The sequence below is a fragment of the Mercenaria mercenaria genome, chromosome 11, assembly GCF_021730395.1.
Source record: "Mercenaria mercenaria strain notata chromosome 11, MADL_Memer_1, whole genome shotgun sequence".
Classification (NCBI taxonomy): Eukaryota; Metazoa; Mollusca; class Bivalvia; order Venerida; family Veneridae; genus Mercenaria; species Mercenaria mercenaria.
The window spans coordinates 46,570,691-46,594,938 of record NC_069371.1 but is presented as its reverse complement, the minus strand read 5'-3'; the positions used below and the strand labels follow the sequence as shown (position 1 = coordinate 46,594,938).

General features: G+C 36.1%; 1 protein-coding gene across 4 annotated transcripts; it reads right to left on the bottom strand.

Annotated features, from left to right (window-relative positions):
- Positions 1-1,678: 1,678 nt before the first annotated feature.
- LOC123531313 (uncharacterized) lies at positions 1,679-24,001 on the bottom strand. 4 transcript variants are annotated; one of them, XM_053517345.1, is made up of 14 exons: positions 23,887-23,991; positions 22,025-22,116; positions 21,415-21,865; positions 21,010-21,103; positions 19,549-19,683; positions 19,095-19,239; positions 16,256-16,387; positions 14,768-14,927; positions 10,721-10,913; positions 9,906-10,053; positions 9,188-9,328; positions 7,646-7,941; positions 6,546-6,866; positions 1,679-5,236 (listed from the first exon to the last, which is right to left on the bottom strand). In XM_053517345.1, exons 2-14 carry the CDS (start codon positions 22,107-22,109, stop codon positions 4,988-4,990), a joined length of 2,550 nt encoding a protein of 849 aa, XP_053373320.1. In that variant the 5' UTR covers positions 22,110-22,116; positions 23,887-23,991; the 3' UTR covers positions 1,679-4,987. The 4 variants fall into 4 exon arrangements, with proteins under 4 accessions (XP_053373320.1, XP_053373322.1, XP_053373321.1 ...); XM_053517347.1 differs by having other exon boundaries at positions 23,963-23,987; XM_053517346.1 differs by lacking the exon at positions 23,887-23,991 and adding an exon at positions 22,888-22,943.
- Between the last annotated feature and the right edge of the window lie 247 nt (positions 24,002-24,248).

The following is a 24,248-nucleotide window of genomic DNA, read 5'->3' as shown; positions in this document are numbered from 1 at the left end:
AGGCTGGGTTAAAGTGTTTCGGTAATGTGTCAACACTATCAAAATTTGATAATGAGTTATTTGATAAAGAGTTTAAGACACAATATTTTCTATCAAATCGCCACAGAGATATCACGGCCCCAAGATTCACAGACTTTGCACCCTTGCTACTGGGCTTAGCTGCCGGGTTTTGTAAAAGTGTTTCTGTACAGAGACAGACAGATTACTATTAAAATGTGACACTGTCCAAGACTGGATTCAAAGGAAACAAAGACTGTATTATCGGTCATACTCTCATTTATTCAAAGCCAAATTAAAAACGACAGTTTTTCTTATCTCTATTTATCATGATCTACCCTTTTTACAGCTGTTTTACATAACATTATTCTGAAACCAGATATCATCCAACGTTACATGTCAATCCCGCACTAAATAACACTTTTCTTATGCTACCTTGAAAATGACAAACAGTTTTCAATTTAAAATGGTTGAAATTTCATACCAGTGAAAAAAAACTGTATCAGAAATTGTATTGTTTAACATTTAACGTTCTAAAACTCTCTGGGTAAAATATAATGTGCACTGTACTATGTAAAGGTCTATGGACTCTAATGGGCAAGTTAAGTTCATTTACTATTTTTTAACTGTCAAATTTTAGTAGCAACCATTCACACAGTCATTCTCTCTGGTACGAAAAAATATTTTTGCATCTTTTTTTGTGATTATTTTTATCTTTATAAAGACTATTTTCATACAAATACAATACTTAATAATAATGTTTTTCTGTGACAAAGATACTTGTTTTTCTGTGACAAAGATACTGCACAATATCTGATTAAAGCTACTAAAGAGATTTTGTAGATAGTCTGGTCATTTTTTTGTTGTTTGTTTTGGAAAGCATTATAGAACTAGCACTCATTTTTTTCTACTGTTTTTTTTTTACCTTTTGAAGTAATTTTCTTAACTTTTTTTATAAATGTTTTTCCTATTTTAATTTTTTTTTCATAATTTTGAATATGGAGCAAACTACATTAAAGAATTGTAAGGCTTCAAAACACAGAAAACAAAGACAGTATTATGTGAGGAAACACTTCTCTGTTATACAGTCAACCCTTTGTGTAAAGACCACAACTAACAGTCAAAGACTGACCTTTATAGATGTTTTTTCATTCATGGGTAATATGATTAGATGGCAAAAAATATTTGTGGGTCTTGCAGTATAGGTCTTATCTGTTCACAGGGTGGTCTTCAACACAGATTTGGCCGTAAACATTGTAAGGTTTAAGCTGCGAAAAGAGTTAAAGTATTTTTTTTTTCATCTGGTGCTTTTCTTTTTGTATACGAAAGGCCCTTTTTAATCGAGATGCAAAAATATTTTCACTGCCTCTTTGCATTCATGTTTTTATATTTTTTTATACATTTTTTATCCACTAAGCACTAATGTGGTCCACACACCATTGGGTATTATCAAACAAAAATTAACATTTTTAAGAATAATACCCATCAATAAGATCTCCACATTTCAATATCCATTCTTCACTGGATATAAACTGCTTTGCAGCTTAAAAAATGAGCTTTACAAGCATTTCAAACTGAATGAATGAATCTGGTGAAAAAAAAACAGGTGATGCAGTCAATTGATTCTTACAGGTATAAGGAAAGACTTCAAATAGTTCTAATTTTAGAACACCCAAAAAAATTTAGAGGATACAGAGATCCTGTAGATATTCGAAGTTGAAATACTTCTAGCTTTAGACAGTTTAAATTTGCTTGTCCAAAGTTCCAACTTATCACATACTGTCACCCATGCATGTTCCTTGAAACCATTACTGTTTTGGTAAAACCTCTGCCCAAGACTACTGGATTTTTTTATGTTTATAAGTGTGTGAACCATTTAAAATGACACATATATTTTTAAACAAAATATTAACATTCTACATAGGAGAAAATGAAACATCTTATAAAGTAAAGGGTTAAAAGCTAGAGAGGAAGATAAAGTAAAGAATAAAGTAAAACATAGGTAAGGACTTATATAATATCAAACAGGGAAGATAATAAAAATGTAGAAATATGAAAGTTAAGATTTCTCTACCACATACACTAAAAGACTACAGTAAGACCTTGAATTCTTTTGGTTTCTTTCACAAAATATAATTTCACTCTATCTTATACACATTTAAGCCTTAAAGCTGCATAACTGTAACCTACACACTTGGGTTTTGCAAGAAATGTAGTATGAAAATTCATCTTAATAAACATGCACAGAAATTCAAACACAATGAAAATCAAACAGTGGCAAACAGCTACCCAGGTTTCAATGTAATTCAAAACTACTTTTCATGATAAATCAATAAGATTAACATAAAATTACATATGTTGTTTTTCACCATCAACTTTACTGCTCTTTTTTATGTTTCCATTTTTCTTAAAAATGACAAAAAAATTCTCGTAAATTTCATTTTACACTATGTCTGGTATCAAACAAGCATCAGTACCCACAACCCGACTAAAATCCTGCTATTTCTAAGTGTTTCTCTAAAATCCTGCTATTTCTAAGTGTTTCTTGTATACATTTTTTCTCCTTTCTTAACTGCACTACACTGTTAACTTTGTATTGCTTGAAAGTGCACATTTATTGTAAAAAAAAAAACAGCTCATAATATAATCTACATAAATTACATAAAACAGTAACCAGAAAAACATGCAAGGCAATATCAGTGAATATCTATATAATGTGAAACTGAATGTTACGGACATGATGAATAACATGTTTATAATGCTGTTGTTAGAAAACATACAAACACAACAGAACACTGTACAAGCCATATAACTTTAAACTGCAATTTTCAGTACACAAATTTCATTCTACTAGCTCTTTGTTCTCAATTCATTATCAAACGACTTATTGGCAGGCTTATGCCCTATATGTGTCAATCATGAAATTAGCTAAATATAAATCTAAATATAAACTGTGCAAATCACAACTATAAAACCAGTGTATATCTTTTCTTTTTTTTAATTGGCAGAGATGTTTTTCAGGTAATAACTTGCTTTTTTTCCATGTTTTTTTTTTGTTGTTGTTAGAAAGAGCTGATAGGTAGGAATTTCATATGTTTTTTTTTCGTTATTTGGGCTATGGCATAGATGATTTATATCCTTGCAACCCATTTTTGTGTGTTTTTATCTGTTTTTATAACAATTTCCAACTCCAACTTTGTAAGCTCCTTTTACATAGACAAGCACATATTAATAATAATAATGAAAAAATAGGGTTGGCAAGAACCACAGTGTTAAATGTTAGTAAAATCTTTTTCTCATTTTCAAGATGTAAGTGAAGATTAAAAAAAAACATTAGTCAGAAATAAAACAGCAACAACAAGAACAAATAAAACAAGAGCTGTCGGAGGACAGCAACGCTCGGCTATTCAACAGCCTTGTCAACTGAATGAATACAAAAGTTGAAAAAGGGACATAATTTTGTAAAATGCAAAGCAAAGGTATTGAACCTCTGTACTGCATGTCATATCATGACAGTGAACAAGTGTGTGAAGTTTCAATCCTTTCCAATTTGTGGATACTGAGATACCAGCTTACATACAAAAACTTAACCAAAAACTGCTAAGTCGAGGTGAGCTAAAAATGCAAAGTAGAGTTGTGGGACCTTCACAGTGCATGTTAGATCATGACAGTGAACAAGTGTGTGAAGTTTCAATCCATTCCCATTAGTGGATACTGAAATATCAGATTACATACAAAAATTTAACCAAAAACTGCTAAGTTGAAAAAGGGGCATAATTTTGAAAAAAAAGAGTAGAGTTATGGGACTTGCTTAGTGCATGTCAGATCATGACAGTGAACAAGTATGTGAAGTTTCAATCCATTCCCATAAGTAAGTACTGAGATACCAGCTTGCATACAAAACCTTAACCAAAAATTTCTAAGTCGAAAAAGGGGCATAATTTTGTAAAAAGCAAAATAGAGTCATGGAACATGTGCAATGTAGGTCAGTTTATGACAGTAAATAAGTGTGTGAAGTTTCAATCCATTCCCACAAGTGGTTACTGAGTTACCAGCTTACATACAAAACCTTAACCAAAAATTTCTAAGGCCAAAAAGGGGCATAATTTTGTAAAACATGAGCTGTCGGAGGACAGCAACGCTCGACTATTCAACAGCCTTGTCAATTGAATGAATACAAAAGTTGAAAAAGGGGCATAATTTTGTAAAATGCAAAGTAGAGGTATTGAACCTCTGTACTGCATGTCATATCATGACAGTGAACAAGTGTGTGAAGTTTCAATCCTTTCCAATTTGTGGATACTGAGATACCAGCTTACATACAAAAACTTAACAAAAAACTGCTAAGTCAAAGGGGCATAATTTTGTAAAAATGCCAAGTAGAGTTATGGGACCTTCACAGTGCATGTTAGATCATGACAGTGAACAAGTGTGTGAAGTTTCAATCCATTCCAATTAGTGGATACTGAGATATCAGATTACATACAAAAATTTAACCAAAAACTGCTTAGTCGAAAAAGGGGCATAATTTTGAAAAAAAAGAGAGTAGAGTTATGGGACTTGCTTAGTGCATGTCAGATCATGATAGTGAACAAGTATGTGAAGTTTCAATCCATTCCCATTAGTAAGTACTGAGATACCAGCTTACATACAAAACCTTAACCAAAAATTTCTAAGTCGAAAAAGGGGCATAATTTTGTAAAAAAGCAAAATAGAGTTATGGAACCTGTGCAATGTAGATCAGTTCATCACAGTGAATAAGTGTGCTAAGTTTCAATCCATTCCCACAAGTGGTTACTTAGTTACCAGCTTACATACAAAACCTTAACCAAATCGGGACGCGGACGCCAACGCATGGGCCAGTCCAATAGCTCTACTATTCTATGAATAGTCGAGCTAAAAATACGAAAGTTCAAAAGCACTTTTAATTGTCTTTTTTTATCCTTTTACACTATATCACTGTGGCCGAACAAAACGGATTAGTCCACTTTTAAAAGAATTTTGAGAATTTAGGCATGTTCCCACCATCGTTTCCCTCCTCCATCTGCACTGGACTGTCCCGAAATGTCTTCATGTTCCTTGTTTGTACAACTGGAGTTTGGCTGTCACTTTCTATAGGTGTGCTCCTACCAATATTGATCACTTCTGGGTATACTTTAAGCTCTCTCTTCACCATCATTGCTTGTTCGGCCATAATACGTTCAGCCTTCTTCTTTATCAACAGCTTCTCTATCAGCTCCTGAAAGAAAAAGACCAGCACATTTGGTCATTCAAAGGCATTCTTCGTTTTACCTTTCTTCTGATTTCCCAAAACTTAAGTTAATGAAAATGGCAGTGTCTTATTTCTTAAGAATGCTTTGAAACTTAATTACTGACAGACTATATGTTATGGAAACACATGAGAATTAGTTATTTTTACTTATTTTCATGGTGAAAATCAAAAAGGGTTTGTAATGCTATACCCGAGATTAACTGCCTCGATTATGAGTATGCTGTCGCGCACTGAACACTAAATCCTCCATAACCCTATTGGTAGCGACATTGGGGAACTTCTTTATTGCCACAGTGGTCCGGGTCATCTTTTTTTTTTATTTGGCATTTTTTGAAAAGTTTAGAAACAAAAACTCATATTCTAATGTTCATAATAGGACCAAACTTCAATATGAAATAGAGGATATTTGTTTGTTTTGAGTGAATATGGAATATATCTCACTGAGAAGTTTGAAATTTTTTTAATATTTTCACGAGCGCGTAGCGCAATGAAAATGTGGAAACTTTCTCACTTCGAGGTGAGATATATTCTAAATCCACGAAAGCAAACAAATTTTTTTTTATTTTATACTCAACTGCGTTGAGATTTGCATTTTGCAACTATTTTTAATCTCAGCGCGGGAAAAAGACTCGCATAAACAGACATGACGTCAGACGTGCTGTGATGTTATAAAGACGCATACAACATTAAGTTCCATTTTATTTCATTTTTTGCTGCATAACGTTATGAAATTCTCTTTAAGTAAAATAATTTGAATCGAGAAATAAGCTATAAAGAACAAAGTGCGACTACAATTTTCATCCTGTTTTAAGCAAATAATTTTAAATTCATACACAATGTAATGAGGGAGTGGAGCTATATATCTCACAGTGTGAAAATATAGATTTCATATTTTCACAGTGTGGGTGATGAAATATGAAAATATTTAACTGATAGAATACAGTATTTCATTAGTTAGCATAAGAAAAATATTTTTTTAGCCCAAAATCTGGATGTCTGTGCCTTATAACATTTATAAACACATACAGCACTGGATCAACTGACATAATGCAGATGTGAGAAAACAAAACTTTAAATGCAATGTATGAATTTGCATTTGATGTGCAGGCCTTTAGTACAGTATAATACTGTAATATATCAGAAACTTCATAACATTAGGGATTTTAGACATGCAAAACTGACATGAAAATTACAAACTGATATGGAAAATATTTACATTTTAAGGTTCCACGGAAAATTGAGTTTGTAAACTATATGTAAGGAAAATTATACAGACCTGGGGTACATTCAAACGTACAACTCCTGGCTGCTGCATTTCAAAGGTACGCTGTATATTCTGTTTACCTCCAAGAGAGACCACATTGTCTGGCTCCATACTTGCACCTCCTATGTGTGGGGTGGGTATGATACCACTATATCCGATAGCTGGTACCACTGGCTGTGACGGTTGGACAGCAAATCCTACAGCTGGTTCCACCATTTGTGAAGGTCTAACAGCATTGAAGGCTTGCATCGGTTCTGATAGCTGAGACACACCACTTGGATGATCAGATGTGTCCATTGATGGCTGTGCAATTGGAGCTTTTCTTTCCGTCATCTAAAATATGTCAATATAAAAATCACGTATTAACTAGAGCTGCTTTTGAGAAAAGCACGTCTCCCACATCTGCCTAATCATCTGAATAGTTATGTATCTGAGTCAACCACTCACCAATACATGTATCACTCGCAACTGTGTACAGAGTGATTTTCCATAATTCAAGGGCCATATTCTGAAGGGCCTTGGGTGATTTGGCTTGTTATCAAACTTAGTCGAGGACTTATTAGTAAACATACTGTGTTGAAGTTTGGTGAAGATCTGATGAGAACTGTTCAACACACACACGGACACACAGACAGTAGTAAATCAATATATCTCCCTCACCACAATGTGGTGGGAGACATAATAAATGCAAATGATTCGGAAGAAATAATTTAGATTCCAGGAATTCCCTTCAGCTCTCAAGCTGTATTTCGAACCAAACTGATTTATACTGATCGGCATCAAAGGTATATGAAAGATTCAAAACCATGACCTTGATATTCTATCAACAGTTATTCCATTAACTACCTGATGCAAGGAAAAAAATATTTATCAACCCTTCAGGTAAGATCAGATGGTTGTTAATATGCACTATGTTTTATGTTGCTTCAATTTAAACATCAAAACACATCCTAATTTGTTAGATATTGTGACTTCATTTATATCTATGGGCCGAAATCTCCTGGTTTCTGTCTAAATGGCTATCTTGTGAGGATATGAATTCATAGACTTCCAATATTTTTACATAATTTCAGTCCTCTGTGAATATTAATGTCACAGTAACTCATACATACCGACAAGCTAAAATTTGTATCTTCAGTCAAATCCTTAGGTAAGGACTGTTCCAAGCTGAGACCCTGGAACTCACTGACTGGTGTCATAGGCATCATCATATGCATCTGTTTGCTTGCTATTCCATGCCGTAGCTCATGCATCTCGGTGATTGGTGACTGTGGCGAGAAGCTCTTACTGTTTATGTCCTTGCAGTACTTTCCTTTCTTGCCATACGGCTTTAGCTTCATACGTAATGCATCTTTTGTTCTGTTCTTTACTGGGCCGTTGTCACTCTCCATACAATCTTCAGCAATACCTGCAAGTAAACCAGAGAATATTTTTATTGGGTTTAGTGTCTAACCGATACAATTATAGGTCATATGGCGACTTTCCAGCTTTGATGGTGGAGGAAGACCCCAGGTGCCTCTCTGTGCATTATTTCATCTTGGGTGGGCACCTGGGTACAAATCACCGACCTTCTGTAAGCCAGCTGGATGGCTTCCTCACAAAGAATTCAATGCCCGAGTGAGGTTCGAACCAACATTGGTGAGGGGCAAGTGATTTGAAGTCAGAGACCTTAACCACTCAGCCGAAAGGCCCCTACAAACAAGAGAAATATCGAAGAAGAGAAAATATAACTTAAAACAATCTACAATGAAAAGTAACTTGCTTGAGCACGGATGGCTCGAGCTCCAGGCTGACTCGAAGAACTTGTTTATTTGTTTGTTTTGGGTTTAACGCCGTTTTTCAACAGTATTTCAGTTATGTAATGGCTGGCAGTTAACCTAACAGTGTTCCTGGATTCTGTACCAGTACAAACCTGTTCTCCATAAGAAACTGCCAACTTCCCAACATGTATAAATCAGAGGCCGAAGATGACTGATTTCAGAAACACTATTTTTAATAAGCGTGCAAGCTTTGAGGAATTCGTGGTCAGCTGCCATTTTCCTTTTCTAATTCATATTTTCTACGTTTGGACTGCACCATTCAAAACCCTGGATAATTCAAGCATTATGCTTATTTCCTTATGACTTCGAAGATCAGTGTTTTACTGCATCAAGTTACATTTAGCTATTGGAAAGTGTGTAAACTGTTAATCAGAAACACATTATGACACTTTAATTTAGTTTGAAATCTAGAAATGGTTTAAGTATTTAATATCTTTACTTATGAAACAAATGTTTGTACTATATTTATAGAACAAAACATCCCAAATTTACAAGCGAATTCTCTTTTTATGTTTTGCTTACAGTCACAGATACACAAGTTACTTGGGTCATAGTGTGAATTTTCTTTCTGATTGAGAAGGAATACCTTAGGACCCCATCCAGGCATTATTTCAGGCACAAGCAGGCACCCCTTCCCCCTCCCCCCGGCAAACTTCTGTAAGCTATCTGGATGGCTTTATCACACGAAGAATTCTACATCCCAAGCCAGGTTTCACATCATCATAACTGAGAGCAAGTGATTCTAAACCTCTGACAAAAACCACTATGTCTCAGCAGTCCTCAAACAAGCAGGACTACATACTTTCAACAGCAGCAAGGGGTAAAACGACCTACCTGGTATACCCATTCCATGCTGGCAGTCAGGGTCTATAGCAATCAGTGGCACTTGTTTCTGTATCAACTGCTGATGCTGGTCTATTGCATCTCTCATCTTTTGTTCTGGTCTCACTGACATCTTGATCTTGTGTTCCATCTCTGCAATATTATTATTATATTAATTTTTTGTTTATTTTGTTGGATTTAAGGTCATATAGTAACTTTCCAGCTTTGACTGTGGAGGAAGACCCCAGGTGCCCCTCCGTGCATTATTTCATCACAGGCAGGCACCGGGTAGAAGTTATCCTTGATATTTTTAGATTTTGCTTATAATCTTTTTCATTTCTACATCAGCAAAAATAATGATGTTACTTCTTCATAAACTCCTCTAGATTCAGAGAACCATTATCAAATAAATAAATACAATTATTCTCTTTGATTCTTCAAATTGTGCTTCTAAAACCACCAAAACCGTCAATCATTAAGTCTGCCATCTCAAAACATACAAACCAGAAACTTCATAACCTAGGAAGACAAGTTAATACATTTAACTGAGTAGTACAGATATTTTATTTAGAAAACGCAAGTAAGCTTTCTTACTTATAGGTAAAAATGGAGCTCCTGCACTTGAAAACATTTTCATTTTAGCCATTTTTCTGTTTCATTTAACCAAATTTCATTCCAATTCATGTTTCACCCCCCATTACTACAGTTTCCCAAAGACTGAATTATTTACCTTCAATAGTGTCCAGGGCCTGTCTAGCACTAAACCTATCCTGATGCCTATGTTGCGTCAGCTTCGTCAGAAGGTCTCTCATTTCAAGGTCACACTCATCTGGTATCAGATTGTGAACGAAACTGTTCGCTGACTGGTCACCTGCCATCTACAAAATCAGAAAACTTCCTTGTCACACTTGAGAATATCAAATGGTCGTAGTACAGGCATAGAACCAACAACCATCCACTAGCCAGCCAGATTGTTTCTTCATATGAAGAACTCTTAGGTTTATTCAGTCTCACTAAACTGAATGGGGTATAAATCACACAAATACAATTTTTAATGGTACATGGCAACCTTTAAAGCCGGAATTAAAGTAATTAAGTCAGACAAGAACAGGATGCTTGGTAGAAGCATCAGCCTTCCACAAACAAGCCCGTCATGAAACCAGAGAATGAAATATTGCCACAGACAGGCAGACACATATCCCTGTCTTATTAAACCAATAAGCCTTTTTTTTGTTAGGTTTAACGTCGCACTGACACAATTATATGGCGACTTTCAAGCTTTGATGGAGGAAGAAGACCCCAGGTGCCCCTCCATGCATTATTTCATCAGGAGCAGGTACCCGGGTAGAATTGCCAACCTTCTGTAAGCCAGCTGGATGGCTTCCCCACATGAAGAATTCAACACCCCGAGTGAGACACAAACCCACATCAGTGAGGGGCAAGTGATTTGAAGTCAGCGGTCTTAACCACTCGGCCAAGGAGGCCCCCTTAAACCCGTAATTTTATCAGCTGAAATAAATACTTCATACTTCAATAAGAACTCACCAGCGCCATCAAACTCATGTGCAACAACCTTTTGGTCTCTGCATCAATTCCATCATAGCTTGTCTTCCCATTGTTAATCACTTTCACAAGAATATGGTAGCCTTTGTACAGGTACATTATGACAAGCCCGAAGGCGAAAGTGTCCACTTTCCCAGTAACATCTGCTTCCGTCAATCCAAAGTTAAGACCATGCCTGTTGAAGGAAGATCACTATTTTTACCAACATACTATATATGTACTATGTATGTGTACAGCCCTGTATCGAAATTAAAACAGAGAAAGGTTAAAGACCAATGCTCACTATCTGATAAGGGCTGTTCCAGAAAAAAGGCCTGGGGGGGTAGGAACGAGCTCCAATGTTTAGGGGACCACCTATAGAATTTTAACTGTTTTTGGGGGACCACCAACAGAATTTTTATTGCTTTGATACCCCCTACCCACAGAATTTTAATTATATGTATAATGTATAGTAACAAATAAGTTTGATTTTTTAAAATTACGAATGGGAAGGATTGTGTTTAGCTCTTGAACAGTTGAAAATTATGTTGCGATTTAAACAGGAAGTTTTAAATACATGCAGTCAAGAAAGATATGCCAAAAGAAAGGAAATCCTGTGTTACCTTTTATTATGTTACCCATCTCGCTAAGGCCTTTGTCTGCGAGCCAGGAGATGATGCCTTCTACGTTCAGATTTCTGAACCAGGTTTGTTCCGCCATTTGCATTTTAACCCAAGGGATAAAGTATGGAATATTGGAAATTCTGAAAAATTTGCTGGGGGCTTGGGGGCCGCCAGGGCCCCCCCTGTGGGTCCAGGGCAAAGACCTGGTAGGGGGTCCAGGGGGGCAAAGCCCCCCTGAAGGTCCTGAGAATTAGTGATTTTGAACGCATAGAGCAGCCCTATTCTAGCCTTATATGTGTGCCAAAAATTTACTTATTATAATGCACAAAATGCATGATTTTCAGTTAACATATTTTTGTAAGATTCAGACTGAAACAACCAAATTCTGGCAACATTTTTGTTTTTTCATGCCGCCATATTTCAACGTTTTGGCACAACATTCACAAAATGCAGACCCTGCAATATCCGGTTTTTGTAGCCAAAGACCCCATCGATCACCATCAGTGTCACATTCAGATAGCCAAGCCCATCTCCATTTGTTACCATGTTTGCTTTCTAAGTCCTAAGTATTGTATGCTGGCGGTAAAAACTTCATTTTTCACACACTATCCCGTGCAGCCCTAATTAGGGCGTGTTAATCCCCGAATGAAATCTTGATCTTCGTGAACCTCGTGGAAAGATTGATACTTTGGGAGATAAAAAGCGTGCAAAGCGTAGAAATCAAGTAATGCGTGCGAAAGTCCGTGCAAACTTTGACGCGGCAACTTTTAGGCGCACGTGAAAGTCATGAAAAAAGTGAGTGAATAGTTATATAAACGGTCGTCGTTTTACATCAAACAGTTGAAGTAAATTTCGGTACGTAACGGGATCGAGTATCACTGCAATAATTTTTTTTTAAAGTGACTCTTCCGTGGTTGAAGCTTATTTTTATAATTGGAACTCTTTATAAGGTGCGTATCATAAAATCCAGACATCGCGAAAGTTGCCAAAAATGGCCGGACATTCAGTTCTGCACTGCCGGACCGAACATTAAATATGAAACAAACATTTATTTATTTATTTTGTTGGGTTTAACGTCGCACCGACACAATCTTAGGTCATATGGCGACTTTCCAGCTTTAATGGTGGAGGAAGACCCCAGGTGCCCCTCCGTGCATACTTTCATCACGAGCGGGCACCTGGGTAGAACCACCGACCTTCCGTAAGCCAGCTGGATGGCTTCCTCACGTGAAGAATTCTACGCCCCAAAAGAGGTTTAGAACCCACATCGATGAGGGGCAAATGGTTTGAAGTCAACGACTCTAACCACTCGGCCACGGAGGCCCCATGAAACAAACAGGAATCTTGCTTCCATTTATCAGTATGCAGCTGTTGATATATTTTTCTTGTATCCTATCTGATCTACATTGCATTGGATTCGAAAATCCCGAAAAAATAATTATTTTGGATAGTGTCCCAAAAATATGGACACAATAATTATCATCAACCCACCCCTGTTCAAAGCGGAAAAAAACATTAACAATTATCGGTAATTATTCTGTTGATAAAATAAGTACTGGCCCTGTTTTCGTCATCAATTAAACCCCCCTCAAAGAGCTAAAAGAAGTGTGTCGGTATCATGGCATCTTAAGTGGAGATCAAAGTTGTCCGAGATTGTCATGGCATTACGTCATGTTTTCGCGCCATATGACACTGTCTGATCGTACCGCCTCGGTTCTTTAAATCAGTAAAAAAAGTATCTTCTTTAATTTTTTTAAAAGCGAATGTGCAATATCCCGTATAAACTGACAGGTAAATGTGTCAAAAGATAATAGTGGATATCCTCATTTGCCCTCAAGGAATTTACATTATTGTTCGAGAAGAATATCTTACATAGTGTCGTGTCAAACGAACATCTACAAAGATTCATTTACTTATCAAACTTATTTAAAGCCACAGCGACATCATACTGCTTTATTTTAAAACCACATTTCTATTTACGTTCACGAGGTCACGTAACCTATTCCGCCGCACTTGCCAAAAATTGTTTTACTCAATGTATTGAAATAGCTGCCGCTTTTTCATTATTTATGATTTTTTAATTCTGTTTTTTGTACTTTCTTGTCAAAAGTCTGAATTTTATGACCTTAGAATGTATTATTTATTTACTTTTAGAAATAAATAAATAATTAGGATCGCGCTGTTTGAAATTTTACAAATAATTGTATGAAAATTCAATCGTTTTTATAGAATTTTGCCTACATTTCTGTCGATATCTTATTAAAATCGTTATAGAATTCAAACTGTATTACTTCTCAAGCGGTGTTGAAAATTTGAAGCGATTATATTAAAAAATGAATGCACTGCGCGCGTTTTTTTGTGTACGTTCCGATAAACAAAAGTAACGGCGATGTAGCCTAAATTAGATATTATTATTACGATAGGTCGCACGTGTTCGTGGAATAGAAAATTACTGGCATGACGTTTTGATATCTTTTACGATTTGCGGGTAAATTCCAGTCAATCCAGGTTATTTTTAGGGATGTAATTTCTGAATTTGGTAAAGTTACGAAGTAAAATCCACTCGCCCGATCGGCCGAGTATACAGAGAGGTCCGGTCGTCCCTATCCAGACTTTTACTCGCCAATACTCGCATGATATAACTCGCAATATACGTGACGTCTACATGTTCTTCGTGTTTGAAGATAAAATTGCATGCAAGAAATCGAGAAATGCACAGTATGGGGAACTTTTCGGCGCATGTAAAATTTATGAAAAACGTGACAGTTGTTTTCATTGAAGTACAGCGCCTACGCAGGCCAATCAAAATTGTCGTTACCTATGCGCTGCATATGTGATAAATAGAGTCCACTGTGTTTGTCGACGATTGATTGATTTTTCAAGCTTTGTTAAATGATGATGATTTTTTAAGCTTTGTTGAATGATGACAACCTACCCCCTCCCCACTAATAAAATATACTTCGCATAGAAAATCTCAAGAAACATTTTTATATGTTTTAGTGTGCAAAACACCCCCCACCAACAGAATTAAAATACCAATTACACACCCAACCAAGGAAATTTAAATACCAAAAATACCCCCCACCTAGAGAAAAAAAATAGGTACTCGTTCCGACCCCCCCACCAGGCCTTTTTTCCTGGAACAGCCCTAAGTATATAGAGGATATTTATTAGTCTCAGAGTAAGATCTTCCATATATTTATATACTTTTTTAAACTGGCCCAGAGCCAATTTCAACTGTTATTAACAAGTAGAAGAGTGGGAATATCTAGCCCTGAATTGTACACTACCAAATTTAAATGCAGATCTATAAAAGTGAAATTACCATTATCGTAATCCAATTGTTTCAAATAGCAGAAATTACAATTATAATCAAAGACTGTATTTCAATAAACCAGTAAAACAATATGCAACAAAATGTGCTTACTTTTGTGCCTGAAGAAACATCTTGCAAATTTCAGGTGCCAAGTATTCTGGTGTCAAACCAAAAAATTTCAAGGGCTCCTGAGGGAGCCTTGATGAGCCAAAGTCTGTCAATTTTAGAACAAACGAGCCATCATTCTTGAAGTAAATGCAGATGTTTTCAGCTGTAAAAGAGAATCATTTTAAAAGAATAAACTGTTTGAAGTAACACTGTATCTCTACACTTTTAACTGCCAAAAGACTCTTAACTTAAAAGGTAGTTCTGCATCTTAAAAACAAGAGCTGTCGGAGGACAGCAACGCTCGACTATTCAACAGCCTTGTCAATTGAATGAATACAAAAGTTGAAAAAGGGGCATAATTTTGTAAAATGCAAAGTAGAGGTATTGAACCTCTGTACTGCATGTCATATCATGACAGTGAACAAGTGTGTGAAGTTTCAATTCTTTCCAATTTGTGGATACTGAGATACCAGCTTACATACAAAAACTTAACAAAAAACTGCTAAGTCAAAGGGGCATAATTTTGTAAAAATGCCAAGTAGAGTTATGGGACCTTCACAGTGCATGTTAGATCATGACAGTGAACCAGTGTGTGAAGTTTCAATCCATTCCAATTAGTGGATACTGAGATATCAAATTACATGCAAAAATTTAACCAAAAACTGCTAAGTCGAAAAAGGGGCATAATTTTGAAAAAAAAGAGAGTAGAGTTATGGGACTTGCTTAGTGCATGTCAGATCATGATAGTGAACAAGTGTGTGAAGTTTCAATCCATTCCCACAAGTGGTTACTGAGTTACCAGCTTACATACAAAACCTTAACCAAAATCGGGACGCGGACGCCGACGCATGGGCGAGTGCAACAGCTCACTATTCTATGAATAGTCAAGTCGAAAACGGGGCATAATTTTGTAAAAAAGCAAAATAGAGTTATGGAACCTGTGCAATGTAAGTCAGTTTGTCACAGTGAATAAGTGTGTGAAGTTTCAATCCATTCCCACAAGTGGTTACTGAGATACCAGCTTACATACAAAACCTTAACCAAAATCGGGACGCGGACGCCGACGCATGGGCGAGTGCAATAGCTCACTATTCTATGAATAGTCAAGCTAACAAGTACTGGTCTACCACGAAGAAATTTATAAGAAACATTTTTTTCCATGCATCAATGCATCCAAGGAAATTCAAGTAATAAATAAGACTGGAGTGTGCTTGATTACTTTTTTACCGATTCTCTATCATATACACAACAGACTTCGACGGAGAAAGTCATATATTTGATGACATTTTTGCATGCACAAAAATGTTCTGTAATGTAGGTTTTAATGAAACTTTTCATAGTTGCAGACTTACTTAATTTAAATCATATGGCTAGGGCCTCTGCTGTTGATACCAATGTCGCCATTTTCGATAATTTTAAGAATTTGCATTGTTAAATGAAGTCAGAAACACAGCATGATAAACTTTAATAAAACATCCAAAGCAATCTTACGTTTCACATCAAGATGAACAATACTGTAATGGCTTATGTGTAACAGAGCTGCTAGTCCTTGTTTCGAAGCATCCCATATCTGTGGGGCTGAGAGAGTCTTTCCCTCCTGGAAATATCTGTTCAGTGCCTCTCCTAAAAATATACACTATCACTTAGCAACAATATATGTGTGAACAATTTACACACGGCAAGTTATCTGTTACAAATCAACCTGCAGATAAACAAGAGTTGCCAGAGGAAAGCAACGCCTGACTATTGAACAGCCATGTCAACTGAATGAAAACATGAGTCAAAATATTTGTAAAAATGCAAAACAGTTATGAATCCTTTACAACAAATGTCTGCTCATCACAATAAGTGTGTGAAGTTTCAATCCATTCTCATTAGTGGGTACTGAGATACCAGCTTACATACAAAAATTAAACCAAAAACTGCCAAGTCGAAAATGGGCATAATTTTTTTTGGAAAAAAAAAAAAAAGAGTTAAGAAGCCTGAGCACTACATGTCAGATCATCACAATGAATAAGTGTGTAAAGTTTCAATCCATTTATTTCCATTAGTGGGTACTGAGATACCAGCTTACGTACAAAAACTCAACAAAACTGTTAAGTCGAAAATTGGCATTTATTGTTTTTGTAAAAAATGCAAAGTAGAGTTATGGAACCTGTGCACTGCATATTGGATCATCAAAGTGAACAAGTGTGTGAAGTTTCAATCCATCCGCATAAATGGGTACTGAAATACCAGCTTACATACAAAAACCTAACTAAATCGGGACGCCAATGTGAATGAATGGGTGAGTCCAATATCTCTACCTATTCTTTGAGCTAATGAAATTTTTATACTGTAATAGGAGAAAATACCATTACTTTTGGTGGACTGTGCTTCACACCAAGTAGAATTCTGTCTTTTTTTTTTGGCACTAAAACACTATTATTAATAACATGTTATGAAATTCTATGTATTTAACTCTGCTTTAAATGTCATATGTTGGTAGAAGTTACTAGAACACAGGTGCCTCCACCCCATTCCCCAAGTGGTCATATCATACACATTAGCAGCCAACAGCTGATGGTGTTTTGGCCGGGTTTTCTGAATTAGGTGATAATGAGTTAAAGTTCTAATAAAGGCATACAATAAATAACCCCCAAATTAATAAGCACTATTGAAGGAAAAAGGGCAAAAAAGAAATGGACAGGTAGAAAATGAAATTAAAGAAATAAATTGGTGTAAAAAAATAAAAGTAAGAAAAACACCATTTTCAATGTTTATATCCCTGTGACCTTGACCTTTGAACCTGAAATCAAAAGGGGTCATGTACACATCAAGACCAACATAAGTATGAAGTTTCAAGGTCAAAGGTAAAATACTTGTCCAGATATTGAGGGAAACTATTTTCAATGTTCAGGTCTCTGTGACATTGACCTTTGACCCAAAGTTTTTTCCTATATAAGTCTAAATAAACCATGTGACCACCGGGGTGGGGCCATATTTAACCCCATGGAAATAATCTGAACAATCTTGGTAGAGGACCACTAGATTTTGCTACATACCAAATATCAAAGCCCTAGGCCCTATGGTTTTGGACAAGAAGATCAGAAACAGTTTTAACTGTTCCTGGCCAATGTGACCTTGACCTTTGACCTAATAAACTCAAAATTAATAGGGGTCATCTGCTGATCATGGCCAACCTATCAATTTTTCTGACACTAGGCCCAAGCGTTCTAGAGTTATTGCCTGGAAACCATTTTACTGTTCCTGGTCACTGTGACCTTGACCTTTGACATACTGACCTTAAAATCAATAGGGGTCATCTGCTGGTCATGACCAACCTCCCTATCAACTTTCGTGACCCTAGGCCTAAGCGTTCTTGAGTTATCATCCGGAAACCGTTTTACTGTTCAGGGTCACTGTGACCTTGACCTTTAACATACTGACCTCAAAATCAATAGGGGTCATCTGCTGGTCATGACTCATGGCCAACCTACCTATCAATTTTCATGATCCTAGGCCCAAGTGTTCTTGAGTTATCATCCGGAAACTGTTTTACTCTTCAGGGTCACTGTGACCTTTACCTTTGACATACAGACCTCAAAAATCAATAGGGGTCATCTGCTGGTGATGACCAACCTCCCTATCAACTTTCATGATCCTAGGCCCAAGCGTTCTTGAGTTATCATCAGGAAAAGGATTGGTCTATATTCCGACCGACCGACAGATCGACCGACATCTGCAAAACAATATACCCCTCCTTCTTCGAAGGGGGGCATAATTATGAAGTTTCAAAGTCCTTAGTCCAGATATTGAGTGGAAACAATTTTCAATGTTCAGTTCCCTGTGACCTTGACCTTTAACCCAGTGACTTTAAATCAATAAGGGTCATGTACACATCAAGACCAACATATCTATAAAGTTTCAAGGTCCTAGGTGAAATATTTGTCCAGATATCAAGTGGAAACCATTTTCAATGTTCAGGTCCCTGTGACCTTGACCTTTGACCCCAAAATCAATTAGGGTCATATACACATCAAGTTTCAAGGTCCAAGGTGAAATACTTGTCCAGATATTGAGTGAAAAAGTAGGTTAAAAAGAGACTCATTACTTACATCCATCCGCACAGACAGACTTAATCTACAAGCCGGATTTTTCTTCGAAAACCCGGCCAAAAATGCAAGACTGCAAACTTTCAAACTATCTTCAATACTTTAAAAGTTATATGCAGAAAAGACTACCAGAGAAAAAAAACTCTTATACCCACGCATAAATCTGGGGTAAAAACAGGTATGGAATATATAAAAGAAAATATCTCCCCCCAAAAAAACTTCTGTCTGTCCATTACCTCCATATTCAATCAGAAGCTCTATGGTTGGATTCCCCTTGTTGGAATTCTCTCTTTGGATCAGGCCATACAATTTTGTGATGTTATGATGATTTAATTCAGTTGGTACTACAATCTCACTTGTTCTTAGCGCCTTCTTTGCCAACTACAATAAGAAAGTATAAATTTCATTTTGAAATCTTATTGCCAAAAAATTTATTTAAAAAAAAACAAAAAAAAACCAGAGGAATATTTTAAAGTGCAGCTGAATAGAAAAACTTTTTTTCTGGTAAAACTTTTAAAGAAATAGTATCTCGCCTCTTACACGTATCAATAAAATATGGGAAAAGTGTTTTTTTATCAATATCATCGCACCATGTTAAATTATTTCTGATATAATTCACTTTTTTTCGGACACACTTCATTTTTCTGTTTAAACTGTACGAATGATGAAAAAAGAATCCTCTGCTGTCACCTGTTTCCTTACAAACGGCTTCTGAGTTTTTGAGTCGTAACATAGGTCCACCGTTCCATATGAGCCCCGTCCAAGACATTGTTCAGACAGAAAATGTAGATCTTTATCGTAAAGGTCACACTCTGGGGCACAAGTCTGTAAAAATAAAGTGTAAATTTCTCACAACAAGTACTAAACTAAAGACTCCATAACTTATGTTACTTCTTTTTTTCCCCTCAAATATTGAAACATTTATTTTTTCTTTTTTTTTTATTCTAGATATTCAAATGTAAATCTGAAAAGAAAAAACACAATAATAAATAGAATATATGGAAAAAGTTCTGCAACTGCTGTAGTTGTATCTATGTTAGTATAAAAATCAATAAATTTTAATTTTATTTGAAATTTTTGTCAGGAGGGAGATGATGATGATCAACTTTTGGAAGGGGAAAGAAAAAACAAATATGAAGTTAAAATTACAACTGTTAATGTTAATGTACATGACTTAAACTTCACGAGAGACAGACTGGAACCTGTATACTGGTAATATCCAGTAGTTCGTAGCAGCCTGTTAACAGAAGTTGCAAATTTATTATTAAATCTTTTTTCATTTGGATGAATGATATTATTAACAAAATTTGTCTTCCATCATCCAGCAATTCTAACAAAAGACTAAAGTTAGTAAATTGAGAAAATGTTTTGAGCATTTCACAAGAGTGGCAAACTGCCACAAAATACACATGTCATCTAATTTGGCCTAATTCAAGGACCATAATCCAAGAGTGCCTGGGGCAATTTGACTGATTATCAAACTTGGCAGAGATATATTGCCCACAAACATTATCAGCAAGTTTGGTGAAGATCAGATGAAAACTGTTCAACTTAGAGAGCGGACAAGGCTAAATTCGCAATTTTTCAAGTAATTCAAGGGCCATAATCCAAGAAAGCCTGGAGTGATTTTGCTGGTTATCGAACTTGGCCGAGATATTATGCCCACAAAGTCACTAAGTTTGGTGAAGATAGGATAAAAACTGTTTGACGATGAGGGCAGACAAGGCTAAATTTTCTTCGAGTAATTCAAGGACCATAACTCAAAGCCTGGTGGGATTATGCTGGTTATCAAACTTGGCCGAGATATTGTGCCCATAAACATTGTCATCAAGTTTAGTGAAGACCGGATGAAAGCTGTTTGACTTAGAGGGCGGACAAGGCTAAAATTGCAGATTTTGAGTAATTCAAGGGCCAGAACTCAGAGTGCCTGGAGCGATTTTGCTGGTTATCGAACTTGGCCGAGATATATTATGCCCGAAAAACATTGTCACCAAGTTTTGTGAAGATCAGATGAAAACTGTTTGACAGAGAGCGGACATGCTTATGGACGCAGACTGCCCGCCCGCAGCCACGTGTGTTTACATAATACATCCCGCTCTTTCAGAGACAGGCGTATAAAAAGGACGTATGCTTTGAACAGACATTACAAACCTCATCCACAATACAGCCAGTTGTTGTATTACCAAGCCTTGCCAAATCTTGAACCATTTCTTTTAGTGCCCCTTTTGTTGTGTATTTTACAGTCCTGTAAAATAACCATGGCTCTCAAAATCTACTAAAGTCCTATCAATCTTAATCTCATCTGCGTAAATATGCAATATTTTCAGTTACCAATTTAAATAATATCTACGACTAATTCAGTAGTCTTATTTATAATCAATAATAATTATTATTGATAATTATCAATTTATAATTTCAATGTGTTGATTACAGAACTTTCAAATGAGCCAAATGCTGCGAATCGACAAAATATGGACATTCAAAATCATTTCAATAATATGATTTATAACACTTGATATATTAACGATGGGATTCATAGAAATTTTATATCCTTACCCCTCTATGTACTTGCTTGTTGGAACACTAACATCTGATTTCAGGTTACTTGTATCTTTTTTCAGTTCTATACCAAACTGGTCTGCATTTTGTTCAACAGCTAATGGCAATGAGGGACCTTCGGTAAATGTCTTTGACAGCTGTGGGGTATGTGATGTTGGTTTCTTTAGGAACTGCTTTTCTGCATGTCCAAACGGAACTGGCAACAAATTTGACGGCTGTGGTATGATGCCTTGAAATCCAGGATTTATATGTGATCTGGTGTGTGGCGACGCTTTCAGTGAATTAAACAGTTGTTTAACCTGGAGATCTCCTGGGGTGAATATTGACTGTGCATCATCACTGGGTTGGAAATTTGCACCACTGCCAGGCCCTTTCAGTTTCTTCAAGTCAAGAAATCCATTCTGGCCAGCCATTTTGCTAGCTTGAGGCGATGGTGGCACAAAACTAACTGAAAAGGTATTAGTGTAAAAGTCAGGCATTGTGTGAAATACTGTATCATGTACAAGACGCACTTTACATGTTAGCTGTTTCTAAAAATAGAAACCTCATGATTATGTGGCTCAATTTATATCCTCAGTAAATCATATATAATAAAGAATAAACTGACCTTTTCCAGTGGCAGGGGTGCCCATCTGCCCTACGGGCAGATTGTGTGGGAACTGTCTATCCCATTCCATGCTATTTCGATTCATCTAGTATCTAAAAATACATCAAAATGTAAAAATTGCTAAACATGAGCTCTTCATAGCTATATACAAGCATAAATTATGGTTTTTATTATAAAATATAACAAGAGCTGTCAGTACCGAGAAATTTAGATGCTTGAAAGTGAAATAGTAAATATATGAGGAAAATAAATCAATGTACAGATCCTTAAAATTCATTTCTATTTATTTACCATGTTTCAACCAAAAATAATCTCTTGTACTTTTTCGAGTTACTGGTACACAATTACAGCCATGAGATTTATGCATTTGATTTACAATACCCATCACAAATAGAAGGTGATACTTCAGCATTTGCATCTTATACCAATAGGAATGAAAACATTGTCCTGGGTAGTGAAAATTTTGTACCATGGGCATGATGTCACACATCTTTTTACAGCAAAATCATAACATACAGGTTTATTAGTAATACTGCACATCCCTACTTCACTTATACCATATACTTTGATGATCTTATAATAAATTATTAGCCCAGGGGTGGTTAACAAGTACGTCTGTGGCTATTAATGCACATGATTTTTTTATTCTCAAACCCACTTCACTGAAGGCTTCAGACAATTTTAAACTAAGTTACATCTTTACATACAACAACTTATATTTTTAAAACATTTCATTTAAATATGACGTTTTGTTAAGAAATACAACTCTAAAGTTCTGTCTAAAGAACTGCTGGTCCAAAAGTCATCACTCATACTGAACTGCAATGTGTAAGGGTTACGATAAGTAAGAAGATTAGGTCAACCTTTTTCAATAAACCTTTTCAACAAATCCAAATTTCTCCACTTTTCCTCCTTTCAAGGAAGTTTTTACTTTTCAGGGAATTTCCACAGGTATACATCACATAAAGGTTTTGGTGTGGTCTGGGGTATAGTAATCCCTATTTATAGACACGGGATCCAGCTGTCAAAATGCCAGTTTTGGTATATGGTCATTATCAATTGCTGTAAAAGTCTCATTTCTTTCGTAGCTAAAAAATAATTCTCGTCGGCTTCGCCATAGTGTCACATGCGAGTCACGTGGGTTATATGCCGTACACGCTCATTTGATTGGCTGTAACAATTAGTTCTCGCTAATCAGATAACATGATACAGCACCTAGCCCAAGTGACTCACATGTGAAGCAATGGTGGAGCCGGCGAGAGTTGTTTTTCAGTTACGAAAATAACAAAGCATTGCAGGACTTTTAGACCCCCTTGTGGTTCAATACCTAGGTTTGTGAGATACATTTTGGTCGTTTTGTAAGGAGCATCATTCATTTCCTTTTGTTTGCCTGCCATACATGAGTTTTACAGGTGATTTTCCATGATCGACCAGTGAACGCGATAGTGTTAGACTACACGTTTTTGATGAAAAAGTACGAGTTTTGCATCTTACTGTGCAAAATTGGTTTATGATAGCGAGAATTGAGAATGTTTTGTATGGATATTTATATTTAAGCAGTGTATGGGCGTATCGGCTGGTATTTTAAGGCAACAAATGAGACTTTTACAAGTTGATAATGACCATACACCAAAATTGCCATTTTGACAGCTGGATCCCTTGTCTATAAATACGGGTTACTATAACCCAGACCACCCCAAAACCTTTATGTGATGTACCCCTGTGGGAATTTCCCTATCATGGCCTATGGAATTTCCACTCGAAATTTATTTAGGACAAACACAATATATCATTAAAAACGGCTACATGACCAAATATAAACAAGAATAAGTTAGCCATAAAATGCAATAATCATCATTTACCCTATCAGAGCTGTTTATGGGCTTTAATAATCAAAGATAACTCTATTTAACGTTAAAAAATAATGAGCACAAACACCTTCCACTAAACACATAAGTGTGACGTCATTCTATTTCCGGTTTCACAAACATTAGACGGGTTTATTAACAACGGAGGCCCAGTATACTGATTTATCACCAAGTGCATAATGTAGCAAACAATCTAGTAACAGAGTCTTTATAGGGAGCACTTTTAGAATCTGTCCGTAGGTAAAATCTGCATAATTTGCAATATCCAGTACCTGTATGGTTTAAATAAAGGTAAGGCTTTTTTAGTTTGTATATTTCATAATTGGGGGGCTGCTGCCCCCCACACCCCCCGCATT

Excerpts from the sequence above, each read along its gene's own strand:
- LOC123531313 (XM_053517345.1), bottom strand. The coding sequence starts at position 22,109 with ATGAATCGAAATAGCATGGAATGGGATAGACAGTTCCCACACAATCTG. Across the intron at positions 21,104-21,414 it reads ACAAGCAAGTACATAGAGGG|GACTGTAAAATACACAACAA; the intron begins GTAAGGATATAA and ends GTTATTTTACAG. Across the intron at positions 5,237-6,545 it reads TACGTTTGAATGTACCCCAG|GAGCTGATAGAGAAGCTGTT; the intron begins GTCTGTATAATT and ends TTTTTCTTTCAG.